Source organism: Xiphias gladius, chromosome 8 (genome assembly GCF_016859285.1).
Source record: "Xiphias gladius isolate SHS-SW01 ecotype Sanya breed wild chromosome 8, ASM1685928v1, whole genome shotgun sequence".
NCBI lineage: Eukaryota > Metazoa > Chordata > Actinopteri > Istiophoriformes > Xiphiidae > Xiphias > Xiphias gladius.
In genome coordinates this window covers 20,061,926-20,076,751 of record NC_053407.1, presented here as the reverse complement: position 1 = coordinate 20,076,751, position 14,826 = coordinate 20,061,926, and the positions used below count along the sequence as shown (strand labels likewise).

General features: G+C 41.1%; 1 protein-coding gene across 2 annotated transcripts; it reads right to left on the bottom strand.

The window, feature by feature from the left end:
* Positions 1–1,016: 1,016 nt before the first annotated feature.
* LOC120792765 (tyrosine-protein kinase CSK-like) lies at positions 1,017–14,711 on the bottom strand. Of its 2 annotated transcripts, none has more exons than XM_040132089.1 (13): positions 14,221–14,711; positions 8,464–8,559; positions 8,246–8,359; positions 7,931–8,043; positions 5,178–5,397; positions 4,018–4,111; positions 3,823–3,888; positions 3,335–3,434; positions 3,150–3,240; positions 2,991–3,064; positions 1,955–2,150; positions 1,761–1,847; positions 1,017–1,317 (listed from the first exon to the last, which is right to left on the bottom strand). In XM_040132089.1, the coding sequence occupies exons 2-13, from the start codon at positions 8,476–8,478 to the stop codon at positions 1,132–1,134; spliced, it is 1,356 nt and encodes a 451-aa protein (XP_039988023.1). In that variant the 5' UTR covers positions 8,479–8,559; positions 14,221–14,711; the 3' UTR covers positions 1,017–1,131. The 2 variants fall into 2 exon arrangements, with proteins under 2 accessions (XP_039988023.1, XP_039988024.1); XM_040132090.1 differs by lacking the exon at positions 14,221–14,711 and adding an exon at positions 13,399–14,153.
* Positions 14,712–14,826: the final 115 nt, after the last annotated feature.

The following is a 14,826-nucleotide window of genomic DNA, read 5'->3' as shown; positions in this document are numbered from 1 at the left end:
ATTCAACATTTACCAGTTCATGCAAAAAAGGTGTACCTGGAAACTGTAAAAGAAAAATAATACAGCCAGTAATGATGTATCAAGGTTGCATTCCTATTTTTGAAGCGTCTTTCCTCTTTAAACGGATACCATTAGTCAAATGATGTTCACAAGTTCATAAAATGAAATGATGCTGCCACCGACATGACCAAGGATAGCAGAGGAAAGGACACAAAAGATATAAAAAAAAAAAAAGGTCAAGGAACTGTGGCTCTGAGGCAGCACTCGTTGATATGACAGTTAATCATTCACTCTTGATAACAGAGCACAGGAAGACTTACTAGAACAACTGAGCCAGTAACTAAGAGTCACTGCAGTTTAAACAACCTGAGACACTATGAAACCTACATTTTGACAGTCGTAATTAACAGTTAATGAAAAGTGTTTGTCGTGAACTTTGCCAAATAATACAGTCCATGAGATACATTTTTTCGTCCCCGGTTATGGTCCAAGTGGTCAAAATGAAGGAAGAGAAAAGTCACTTTTCGCCTCTCTTCTGTCAGATCTAGGGTTGCAGCGGTATTAGATTTTCACAGTGCGATAACCATCTCAGAAAATATCACAGTTTCACTGTCTCGCGGTTTTTAACAATTACTGTCATTATCAGTTACAATGACCCTTAAAGGCATGAAAGCATATTAATTTGCACGTTAGAACCAGCGGTGGAGGAAGTATGGACATCCTTAACTTAAGTATATGTGATCTTGAAGATGGGTGAATAAATCAATTTAAATTTGAAAACTGGATATCTGTCCTCTGAGGACAAGCCCACGTTCATTTTTGGAATATCCAAAGTAATCCCACGCTGCTGATTTGAATTTCTTTTTCAAGGAATGGAGATTGGTGATACCAGTGTCGCTTCTCGCTGCCACTTTTCTACGCTGCGTTTGTGTGCGTGGCGCCAGTTGCCGAGTCTGACAGGCAGTCAAGGAGGAAAGGAGATGCGCTTGTGCAGGTGAGATTCTCCTTTCGGTTGCTTTTTTTTTTTTTTAATAGCAGTAATAAGCAAATGTACATGGTTTGATAACCATCAATTTTCATACTATGGTATACGGTGAAACCGGTATACCACTGCAACCCTAAGCAGTTCTCTCATTGTTTTTTTCCCATCCCTTGGCTGATATGTTGTAGCCACTCCTTCAGCATTTGAAAGCTTGGTCGAGCAGCAGGATCCAGGTTCCAGCACTGTTTCATGATGTTATACACCACCTCAGGACAACCATCTGGACAGTCCATTTTGTATCCCTTCTCCACTCTAGGCACTACATCTTTTAATGGCTACAGAAAAAAAGTAAAAGTTGTTGTTAGAAAGTGTGTCACTGGCAGCAGAAAATATAACTTCTGTGTCACACAATTTGCAATCTCAAGCAAAGCAAAGTTACTGGTGAAAATTGCATTCAACACATTAAAGAACACAGTAGATACAGGTTTTTTTCTTTTAAATCAAAATCTTGTATGAAACCAGGAATTTTGTTCCAACATTTCTTTTCTTTACCAGTTATTGATTTTCATTTATGTACTTAAATGAAACATTTCAATTTTTTATAGAAGTCAGAAAGCATATCACCAGTGTGCCTATAAGCATAATAAAAAATATATTCTCAAGCATTAATGCCACAAAAAATAGTCTAGACTGTAAACTCATTGCTGATTAATTAATCTATGGATTAATTCCTGTTTAATATTTTCTGTATGCCTCACAAAAAGATATTGATACTTACAATTCTTGGATAAGGCACACGGCCAAAGGAGTAAATCTCCCAAAGCAAAATACCGTAGCTCCAAACGTCTGATTTGGTGGAAAATTTCTATCGATTAAGAGAAAAAAAACATTTTCAGAGTTTCTTGTGGTGGGTACACATGGCAAAGCACACCACTCGGCATGGTCAGCACTCCAATCTAAATAACAGTGTACCTTTTCTCTGAGGGCCTCTGGGGATGTCCACTTCACAGGCAGCTTAGCAGTATCCTGAGTGGAAGAGGCCTCCTTGGTCAGACCGAAGTCGCTGACTTTGGCGATGTTGTCCTCTGACACAAGAACGTTTCGGGCTGCTAAGTCTCGGTGGACAAAGTTATTTGTTTCCAGGTACGCCATGGCTTCACAGACGTCTCTGTGCAGGTACAGAAAAGTCAAAAACCCGAAGGATGTTTCCATTTTAACTCTTAAACCTGGGCTCAAGTATATGCTGAACACATTTTCTGATGATACTACAAGGTACAGTGTGGAGTATTCTTCTAAACAAACATGGTTTATTTTACCTTCAGTATTTCTCATCTAAAATGTGTCCACCTGACAAACAGGCCCAATAAATTTACAATTTCATGAAACATTTGTGAAGCTGATTTCTCTTCATCTTCTCCTTGTTTGCTCATGCATTGCTTCCTTTTACATTGGATTATCGCCACCAACTGTTGATTTGTGTAACTGCCTGAAGGTATTTGGTAATAATGGTTCATTTTTGATGTAGGCCCACATGCAAGTCTAAAGTACAAAGACATGAAGCAAGAGTAAATCCAGTTTCCAACCTTAGTAAGATTTTCCTAAAATCATTAAACCATAGTAGCATTATTAGTAAATATTTTAAGATCTAAGTGTGAAAAAAAACTGATAGTGGACAAAGCATTATGGTAGATGCATACTCAAACTTTAATGTAAGCGATTGCTCAGTAAACCCACAAGACAAATTCTCAAATCAAAATGCATAGCGCTAATCTTGTTTCCCGTCCTGGCGCAATATGCCCCCCCACCACATATTTGCATTTTGAACTTCTACAGTTGCCAGAGTATCACATCCACCTGCATGCTCACGTGGGCGAGCCGAACGACAAACAAATCTGCGACCTGCTCATCACAACAGTGCTCCACAGTGCCTCTAGTGCTCCGAAACTCCACAGTCTACCTTTAATACAGTATATTTCTAGATATTGTAGACATCTGCTGAAATACGCACAGTGCAAAATTAAGGAGAGCTTCACCACCAAGTACTGTCCGGCCTCTGGAACGTAAGAAATCAACCAAACAGCCCTGAAAAGAACAAACACACGTGCGACATGTTCATAACTATCTTCTGGATGTTGACAGATTATCAGACAGTCAGTCAACCACCCACCTTGGCCATGTACTCAGTAACTATGAACAGACTCCCGTTTTCCTCTACAATCACTCCAAGCAGCTGCACCAGGTTATCGTGCCGTAGTTGTCTGAGGGAGAAGAGGAGCACATGGACATGTTATTTTTGGCTTTATTTGTGTGTCTGAAAAAAGAAAGCAAGACAACATATTTAACGATCCTTACGTCATGACAGAAGCCTCGGCGATAAAAGCCTGTGCTGTAGCATCATTTTTTATGCACTTCACAGCTACTTTAGTCCCTCTGTAGTCTCCCACCATGACATCTGGAACAATCACAAGCAATAACAATGCACTATCAGTCAGGGAAACTGCGTTTCTCTGACCCTAAGCTGAAGAAAAGATACAAGTGTAGCAGGAAAAACGCATGTGATGTTGAAATTTTATCCTGATACAACACCTACAAAAAAAAGTTAACCTGGATTCAAACTGTACAAGAGATAGGGAATATGTTTTATAGTTAAAATTTATTAATCTGTTATTTAAATGTGCTTTATCCAAACATTTTACTAAATTAACAATCTTCATGACTATGAAAATTACATATATCTTTGAAATACATATCTGATCTCTACTACATGTAAGCAATAAAATAAAATTGGGTCACTTGTACTACGCAGTGTAAACTTAGCCAAGGTTTAAATGTGAACTTGCCTCCAAACTCTCCTTTTCCGATAACCTGCTGCAGTTTGAGGTCCTTTCTGTTCATTGACCAGCCACCTGTTGGCCATTTAAAGAGAGAACAACATGCAGCTGAGACATAACAGGCTCATACATGCTTCTCGTAAACATAAAGGCTGCAATGTCATAGTAGCATGAATTGTAAAAGACTGACAAACTGAGCCTTACTCCTGGAAAATTCATCCTGAGCGGCCACCGTCCCCTCCTCCACTTTTGGTTTGATTAGTCTGGTGCACAGGCCATCTGCATCTTTGGTGTAGTGCTAGATACCAACGGAGAAAAAAATTAAAAACTAACCAGGAGAAACCAGGAGTAAAATGGACATAAAGTGAAAAAAAAAAAAAGCATTACACCACTTTGCAGTTCCCCAGAAGAGTGTCTGCTGCTCATGGCCGTATATAGTCAAAGAAAATTTCACTAGGGCACAGGAAAACACCAGAACCACCTTCATTACAGTATTGGTTTAATTACTTGTCAAGCTTGCCACACGCTCAGGTTTGCTCTGAGGGACAAAGTTACGGACTTTAGGGAAAAGGTGGTCCCCCTTCATGCTTTTCTGTAAAAAAGTAAATTTTGACCAATTTGAAATGATAACTCCCAGTCCTTATCAGACATCTGTTAGACCAGTAGCCAGTAGTGGCTAGCAGTGGCTACTGGTCTAGAGTGGCTTTCTTCTTGATGTATTTAATTTCTCTCCTTTCCTTTAGATTTTCTGCTTGTTTTGTCAGCCCGCCCACTCTTCACCACGTTAACTGTTTTGTGGCTTCACTGTGTTCTGATGTAGCGGCAACTTGCTTAACACTAACGGAGCTTCAATGAAGATACATATGACCAAAAAAAAACAAAAAAAAAACCCTCCAGCATTACAGTTTAGAGGCAATAAAGCTAACTGAGCAGTGCTCCACAATGACCAATAGGGGGCTGTCTGGTCAAATGAGAAAAGACAGAATGGCCAACTGACAAGGTTTTCCCTTAAATAGGTCGTACTGAACTTACGCATCTACTTTACTCTGTGGAATATATAGTATGCTGCCGTTCAAAATAGGCAGTTCTCACAGAAGAAAGTGTCGAGTAAAATGCCTGGTGTCTTTTTGAGGTTAGAACTCTGAACCTCAGCTTTCTGTTCACTCTTCCTCTTTGACACTTCCTGTTCATTATTTGTTCCAGGAACTGTATGTGGTCTATGAGGTAGCACAGAGACATAGGGACTGTAAAACAGGAAAGTTAGCTATACATACAGTAGTGTAATGCTCAATATAGCACCAGAGCAAACAACAAACAAAATCTTGTTTTTATTTATAAAAACAAAACCCAATTTTGTGTCTTACCTCTACCAGCTGCATGAGGTTCTCAAAATAGCCCTCATCATCAATAGTGAGCTTGCCGTTGTGGTAGATGATGTGGTAGTGCTCCACCTTGCCATCACAGCTCACGCACAGGGTGTAGTCGCCGGGGAAGTTGGTGCTCTCTCGCACTAAGAACATGCCCGTTTCAGGCGGGTGAAGCAACTGCTCTGCCTGATCCCGTGTTATCTTCCCGTGGAACCAACTGGGAGTGGAAGAGCCAGAGAGGCATCAGCACACCCATGACACAGACCACCACAACTCCATCACCAAAACTAATAATTACATAAAAGAAGATGAATTAAATAAATAGAAACTCAATGTTATGAAAATGTAGTACAAAAATCCTATAAATGATGATATGTATAGACTTCATAAAACCAAATGATTGAAATCTACTTGGATCCTTTCTGCTGACGTCCTTCTGTCTGCATCAATCAATACAACGCATACAGTATTTCACATATTTTACTCATTTCTACCCAGTAGTTTTTCTCTGCAGTATTTTAAAGCATGGCTTAGTTTATTTTGTATTTGATTTTACTCTTGTCTCTTTTTCTCTTTTTTTATGTTGTAATGCACTTTGCAACTTTTGTTTTAAAAGTACCGTATAAGTAATAATTGCTATTATTGCATATACATTTAACCTTTCCATTACATTTCTGGATAGTGCCTCACATGCAGGAACTGGCTCATGTGGTCCCCCTGCAAAAAGGAGGAGATGGCGGTGACCTTAACATCCCATTTCCAAGCTGTCCCTTTTCTATTTTTCTCTCTTCCTTTTCTTACAATTTGTTCTAGATGGCTCATGTACTGAACTTTTGCCCTTTTTGTCATTTTAAGAATTGATGTTTCTATGAGACTTTGTGGGTTTCAGTGTAATATTTCACTGGTTTGTACTTCTGATAATTTACAATGTTTCCTATTCAGTAAGTTGACGAGGGAATTAGCTTTAATTAGCCGCAATATTTTATTTTCTTCCTGAGTGTGTTTGCTGATGGGTTTGTTGATTATTTGGTCCCTAGGAAAGGCTGAATGTTCTGTGTGCGTATGTATGTATGTGCAGTGTTGACAGCGTGCAGGAGCTGACTTTTTGTTTTGAATAAGTTCTCCTGCTTGTCATAAATCCTGGCAGCACTTGTGAATTATCAGCTGAAAATATTATTTTTCCTTTTTCTACATCAATCTGGTTTAATACCCATCATTGAACCATATCAGCTTTTAGTTTTAAACAATCGGATTAACAATTTTGACAACATAAAACGCTGTACCTTCATATCTATAGATTTGTCAAAAGCATTTGACACAGTGGGCCTTTCCTTATTTTTACAAAGATTATCCTTTGTCAGCATTGGAACGGATGGCTTTAACTGTTTTAAGAGCTGTTCATCAGTGTGTAAAAGCAGAGATGACCAAATCTAAATTCCTGCCAGTCAATAAGGGAATACTGCAGGGGTTCACTTTGGGCCTTTGTTGCTGATTATCTTCCATTAGCCCTTGCAAAATGTTCATCTGTCTTTGTTTAATACACTTCAATAACAGTTATTTACCCTAAATGGGTCCTAAATGCAAATAGAATAAATACTGTTATCAGTCAGAGGTATAGATTACAGTATTTTGCATATGCACTGTGACCAGCTTTATTACTGAGAGAGTCACAGAACGTACAGTAACTTCATTTGCATCTGGCTCCATGAGAAAGTTGCATTTAACTATCACATAAAAAATCTTGTTGGAAAGCTGAGACAAAAGCTTTTTTCACTGAAATAGAAGCAGCTTCTCCCTGGGTTGTAGGAGGAGGTTTGCTTGAGCAGTTTTGCTTTTCAGTTCTGTAGTTTTATTGGCATATTACCTTGTCCAATTAGAGGCCGACAGATCCCCTGTACCATTTTGCTTACAGATTAATTACTGGTGATATTTACAATAAATAGAAATGCATTTTATAGGAGGAGGCCAATTGTTCCTTGACGTGTGTCTGTTCTTTTAACCTTTTTTTTCACTGTACTTGTAAAAAGATGTGTCTGTACAAGATGGGATGTTCAGACACATTAGACATGAGACATTACATGTGTATGAACATGCAGACACATAGTAACTGAGGATTTATGGTCATTGCTGGGAAGACTAGACAAAGGGAAGCTCAAGTACGGCTGGTATGTCTTCTTAATGGCCATATTTTGTACATTATGTTTCATATTGTCTTTCTTTGTTGTTTTTTTTGGCCCTGGTTGTTGGACTAGGTAGATTTGCCTTCACAATGTCTTGCATGACATCATTTTGTGATCATGTGCACTATAAATAAGCCTGTCATTCACACACATGTGCATGCACATGGAAACCCCTTCATATGAATAAACGAGGAGATTTTTTGCGATTTCACTCTCAGATAGAAAACAAACAACAGGAAACTGTGCAGAGTTCAAGGAAAGCTGAGCTGGAAACAGACACAAGTTAACTGCAATTACAACACAGCCCGACCCAACTGTGGTCTCCATTCACATAACTACAGTGTCACTGCCACGACCAATAAGCCATCTGCGTTCAGCAACCACAAGGCCATAGGAAGAGGGCAAATTCGAGCTATTTTAGCCGTCGTTGCAGCCACTACACAAAGCTGATGTGGTGGCAGCCTTTCAGATATAGACAGCAAATACGTGAACCTAATCCTGTTTGCCTTGAACGTGAAAGATGACATGGGCCATCAGAACTAAATAAGCCACAGAAATCTATGTACTCACGGCATTAGACTCAGCTTGCCTCCAGATTTTACACCTTCCCTTTTCTGAACATAGTTGGCTGGGATTGTTCCCTCACGACCTGCAGAATTTTTGGCTTTGTACCAGTTTGGATCCTGAAACACAAAATGTAAGCAATGGCAAACATTAATAAATATTAATGTGGAGTAGGTAAGATTTAACACAAGTCATTCCACGACTTCTCACTTTTAGAGACCATAAGTGTCACTGTCAAATTCCCATATTGCATTAGAACTAAAAAGCAAAACTCTACCTTTATAGAAACACAAGGCAGACGTGTAGCATTTGAAACATTACCTTCGTGACGACAATGATAGTCAACACATCTCCTTTGTTAAAGGGCAGGTCCTGTTCTGATGTGCCTTTGAAGCTGTACCTGGCCACACACTCTGTGCCCTGCGGCCATGGAGTCTATGGGAACATGGGCAGATCGCTAATTAGTAAACAAATTACATTTTTGTTTGTGTATCTATGTTTTGACACGCACCCGTTTGTACGCTAGAGGCCTGTCTTACCTGGACCTCGGTCATGATGAGGCGGTTCGATCCTCTCACAGGTGAGGTTTTCTAGCTGCTACCATTAGAGCTGGTAAACACACACACCTACAGTACCTATGAAGAAAAACAAAGTTTATTTATGACAAAGCCGCTTCAAAAGTATTCACTTAACCACAGACAAATTCTCAGGCTTTTGCTGTGCAGGGGCACATGGTAATTCACTGCAAACAAGTCAGCTATTATCAGAACACACTAGATTAGTGTAAGATCAGGCAGTGTCAGTAGAAAGAACTGGCTCATAAAGAAAGCAGAACTAACAGGTCTCTTTTTTAATCACACTTTCACAACTGGGGCAGAATGTTTCCATGACGCAGAACAATAGTATGAACATAAAGGGACCAGCTTCCAGTGGGTAGATGGACCAGTAACTCACATAAAAAAGACAGAAATATACCATAACATGCATTTTTGAATAATATTAAAGCTGATGAAAAGCAAAACAACTTGATCTACTTTGTACTTTGTATTTCATATGGTGACACTGTCCATTTTGACCTAAAATGGACACACACTGGTTCTAAGCCTCACTGACTGGGCCTTGCAGGAATCAAGATAGCTCTCTTCAGCACTGGAATGCAAACTTGTGGTGAGATCTGACCAGGCCCGAGGGACTCATCCAGCCCAGCGTTTTCTTTATGTCATTAGAGCAGCCACTATGAGAGTAGTCCTAATCACCCGGGGCAGTGTTGGCATCACACCACAACAAATGAGAGCAGAGGCGTTATAATGAAATGATGACCTATGGATAAAGCAATGCTGAACAACCCCACCACACCCCCCCCTCCAAAACCCCACTTCCTCTCTTCCTGTATCAGTTCCCATGGAAAAGTGGCAGGGCTCAATGGTCAGGGAAAATCCTGGTTTTTATAAATCACTTTACATGGGGTCAGATCCTCTGACATGTCCATCACTGTACAGTCAGATTCCTGTATGAGAGCCCAGATTTATAGTACTCCAATATTAGGGTGGGGTTCTTACAAGCATGAAAAAAAAACAACCCATCGTCATCTGCTGATTTCACTGTCTGAACACTTACTTTTAAATGTATGTTTCTTCTCTCACAGACATAATCTGGCACGTCCTTCTATGTCACAGGTTTGAAAAAATAACCTGCCTCTTCGCAGACACCACATGTGAGACTAAAAGCTCCCGTGTGTCCCAGAGAGGACTGTCATCACTTGGTATGATGGGGATGTGGCGGATGTCGTCCTCTATGGAGTGCTGCAGCTGTCTTTTCTGTATCTAGGGACGAAACTATCCAGACACATTTCCCACGCCCATCAACCCCGCACTCTGTCACTGCAAATCCCAACCCATCTTTTCCATGCTAAACTCTGACATTCCACAGTGTGCAGAAGGTCACAACAAGAAAAACAAGAATAAGACTCCACAGCCACGCTCGCAGCTTTGTGGCACTGTAACAATAACCGCAAAGAAAACCAAATTGATAAATGGATACACCAAAATATTTTGTACTGTTTTCACATTGACAGTCCTCTGAGAGACCTCTCATAGCCATTTTAAAATCTTTCACGAGTGACAAGCAGTTCAACCAAAATGATTTTCTCTTCTCAAATTGTTTCGTTGAAATAAGTTTCTTGAGGCCTGGGATGCTAAGTCTACCCACTATTTCACGAGAAAAAAGTGATTATTAGAGAGACTATTTTTAGCCATGGTCGCAATGTGGCTCTATGGATGGCAATGTCGGCCTGTTTTTGATCCAGACTGAAATACCTTAACAACTATCGGATGGATTGTCATGAAATCGTGTATAACCATTCATGGTGCCCAGAGGATGAATTCTGATAAATCTGGTGATCCCCAACCAAAGTTGTAGACTGACTGGCCAGACGACACTGCCATCCCTAGAGCCAAGATAGCTAAAAACTCCTCTAATGTAATCTAATTTAATCTAACATAATCTTTGAAGTACGATTTGATCCATCTCTGTATAAGTTGTAATTTGAAGCAGGAAATACCACTCGTGATGCTCTGAAAATACTAAAGCTTTCAGAATTTTCAATTGCAACAGAATATGCCTGGGCAAAATCCGCGGTGACGGCGCCGAGTGATCTCGCCAAGCGAGGAATGGATTAACGGGGCCAAGGCTGACACACAACGGCACTTTTTTAATTCATCTCTTTTGGGGCGGTAAATGCATCTCAGCAGCAGGCCACCAGCAGCTGACTGAATGGGACAGAAGTCAGTCTGTCATGGAGTCACATTGCCATTTCCAAAGAGCTCTACGTGGAACCCCAGCTTGCTCTTTTCAGGAGGCGCACAAGGCTGTCATTGTGAGTGGGTCGAGTTTCTAATGACCCCTGTCTCATTGAAAAGTCCATCATCATCGGTCTGTCCAGTGAGTCGTTTTTAGGGCAGCAATGCTTCAGTTCTGCAGGCCTGGAAATACAAATTGTTCGTCTTATTTTATTCTGCAATTACAATCAACTTGTGTCTACTGGTGATGTTATCACCGTGTGAATCCTTTAACTTTTAAGATATTTTGAGATGTGTCTTGCCAACACCAACAGCACACAGTGACTGCAAGAAGTGAGTTGGTAAATCTGATTGAAAGATATTGACTTCTACAGGAGAAGTGCATGACGTTAGTTACTGAAACAGGAAACCAGCAAAGCGACTGACAGACTGAACATGAAATGAGTCAAAAAAGAGCACAAACTCTTGGTCGAAATTTAACAAGCAACTAATAAATAGAGGTGTCACATCACTTGAAACAAAGCTCGAATAGATTTATTTGAGGTAAGTACAATTTTGCATATTCTTGACATCCCTAACAATCCTATGGTTCAAACCAGACCGGTTAATCAACATTTGACTCTTGTCTTATGCAAGTCAGCTGTACCCTGAACTGTACAAAGCAAGACAGGACAGGCATGTAGAAATATCTTCTTTGGCCTTGTTTAAATCTGCCACTCCCTCGTCTATCTGCAGACAAAATCCGAGGTGAAAATGCTGATTGCTCTAGGTTTGTGAGGAGGACCAGAAGTGCCGTGGAAGGGTTTGCAAATTTGTCACTTTGTCTGTTAAACGTTACTTTGAAGAAAAACAAGGCAACCTTCAAAGAGTTATCCTCAGTGACCGAACAAAGTACAGTTACTCCAGTACTGTACCTAAGTACAATTTTGAGCTACTTTTACTTTACTTGAGTATTTCCATTTTGTGCTACCGTATGCTTCTACTCCGACACATTTCAGAGGGAAATATTGTACTTTTTCTACACTACATTTATCTGACAGATACGGTTTGTAGCTACATTTCAGATCCAACACTTAACATTAAAAAAACGTAATAATCTCGTAAAATAAAATGTCTTGTTAAAGATTAAATCAGTGGCTCAAATCCTTTTTGGCTTGTGACCCCTTACAAAAAAAACATTGTGGAGTTGGGGCCCCTTGTCACGTTTCAGATGCAGTTCATCAGATTTATCTATCTGGGTTTAGAACCACTGGACTAAACTACCTATCTGTACGTAAAGACGTTAAAGCTAGCTTCACCTCAATATGTAAACAGTTAACTGTTTACATGGTGATGCATTAGTATTAACAACATAATGATGTCATATATCATAATATATCAGTCAAAAGGGCCATTTTTCTATGAAATGAGTACTTTTATTTTTGATACTTTTAGTATAATTGCAGTTACTATTTCTGTACTATTACGTAAATAGGATAGGATAGGATTTTGAATGCAGGTCTTTTACTTAAGATGAAGTATTTCTACATAACAGTATTGGTACATTTACTTAAGGAAAGGCTCTAAATATTCTTCCCCCACTGAATATCCTGTAGTAACAACATCACAATGAGCATTATGACTGTGTTATTAAAGCTCTGTGCTCCCATATGCCTCCTCCGTGTGCCTGACCCTCCAGCCTCAGGATGCTCTGCAGCCGCTTTGATGCCCTGTTATCATCACTCTTACAGCAGCAGGGTGGCAGAGCCGAGTGGAGAGCGAGGGGCAAAAAGATTTTTTTGTCCACATCCACGGAGGCTTCATCTGGCAGGTACACAAACAGAAACACAAGAGTGGTGGGAAAGGGGAAATGTACAAAAATGAGAGGGAAGGAGCACATGCCAACAGTTCACCCAGCCGGGCCTGACAGCTTGCAGATGTTCTCCTCCTCGGAGGAAATCACCTCTGCCTCTGGGACAACAGCTGGATTCTGGTGCAGCAGCACTGCTCACTAAAACAACTGTGGGATCTAAGAGAGGAAGTACGAATCCAGTGGTAGGCCCTGCAGTAAAAGCCATCATTGTATCACTTTAATGACTGACAGTTTTGCCTATGAGGCTCATAGGCTCATACAGAGCCTAAAACTGCACCCTTCTTATCGTAAATAAAAATTAAACTTTACACTGCAAAACAAGGTCGTTTTCAGGGCAACAGGAAGAGAAAAATCAATGACTGTCAGTCAGGGGAGAATCCTCTTTAATTTGGCATCCAAACATTACGGTAAATGTTGCATTTTAATGCAATCCAAAGTTCAAACAACACCCCGAAGGTCTCAACACTTGTGACACTTTGGGTAACTGATGACTTTACCAAGTGAAGATATGACAGAAAAAAAAAAAAAAAACACCCTGCGAGATAAAGCTGCCATGCCTGAGCAGTGGACAGATACTTCCTTGCTACGGTGCCTTGCACACGATGCAGTGCAACGCTGCTCTGCTGATGCAGCCATGCATGACACATTACAGAGTACAGCTATGCTTTGCTGTGGTTTCATGAGCTCTCGTCTTCTCGTTTCGCCAGCTCGGGCCTTCGTTACAGTTCTGTCACACTCTACTAGAAGAATCCTCAGTGGAAATGGCTCTGAGACTGAATGCCGGCGTCGGACTGGCATTCAGTCTTTTTCGCAAAGTTGCTGACCTGTGGAGGGAATTCCTGTCTCAGCTGGAGGGGCATCACCCACGAAATAGACCCAAGAGCTCCGCAGTTACTCTCTCTGACAAATCCTGCTTTCAGTGCGCGTTTGTTTTCTGTTTGGCACTTGCTTTTATTGCACTGGTGGCTTTTTTCCAAATGTCTGATTAATTGTTTCCTGAGGGTGAGAGACTAAATTGTCGAGGAGAAACGTCCAAGCTGACCGGCGTTACAGTTTAATAGTCCACCCCCTGCGAGTCAAACATTTCTGTGAGTGCGGCATTCTTAAGGCGGCCGGTAACAGCTTCAACTGACTGTCAAAAGGTCCCAAGGGCTATGCCAAAAAGTTGAAATGCATGCTCCATATCTTCAGTAAGCAGAATATCACGACCAGTATCAACGCCATCGTGTGCCGTGTTGCAACAGAGCGATGTGGCGAGGTGTGTGATGCAGCTGCTGTACCCCAGGACGCCAGAGGAAGTGGCCTCCGTTTTAAGGAGGAGGATGTTAACAAGGCCACGTCTATCATGAAATCAATACATTTATTGAGCCTATTTGTGTTTCGCTGTGAAGCACAGTGAGCTGCATTTAGTGCATAAAAGTAGGTATCGGTAAAGGCTTGAATGTCGTGTCCTTGTCACTTGACACCTGCAGCCTCCAAACCCCAATGCGTCCTGATAAGCTGCGTTTAAGTGCCATCAGTGCAATTAGTCACCGCACATGAGCATTAAGTGAAGAGGGCAAGCATGTAGGCCTACAGGTTACAGTTAACGCGACAGCTTCACTGTATCCAGAAGGCATGGCCAAATTTCAAAATAAAAATCTTACCTGCCCGCAGGCAAAAACCCGAGAGATTTAAGGCAACGGCAGGTGATCTAGCTACTGCCCGACGTCCGTTTTCATCTGAGCGGCAGCAGCCAAATTCCCATTCACGAGATGAAACACCGACGGCTGACAAAAAAAACACAAACGAAGTCCCTGATGGGGAGGAAGTGAGATTTTTGTCGCAGGTGACCCGAAACTTCAGCAGTCCAGAAGCGAATCAAGAAAACCATTCGGGGCTGTGGTTGCTGCGTCTCCTGTCAACATCATCTGGAAGGGCAGCCTGATATACAGAAAAGAAAAAACAAAAACAAAAACAAAAACAAAACAAAACTTATCGTCCCAGTGTCGACTGTCCCTCTGTGGAAGACGTGGGGCAGAAAAACGTGACAACTCAACTGGCCAGCAACTGCGGCGACGAAGAATGGGCCGCTTCAAACTTCTTTCGGTCTACTTCAGAGAGCCCCACTCCTTTTTCCCCGTCAGAAACATTCAAGTTTTTGCCCCACCTTGGTTTTGCAGTGCACATGCGCGGTAATGATAAACTCGTCTGGCTAAAAATAGGCCCGATCCACTTCACTCAAGTTGGTTATCTGGTTATATTTGAATCTG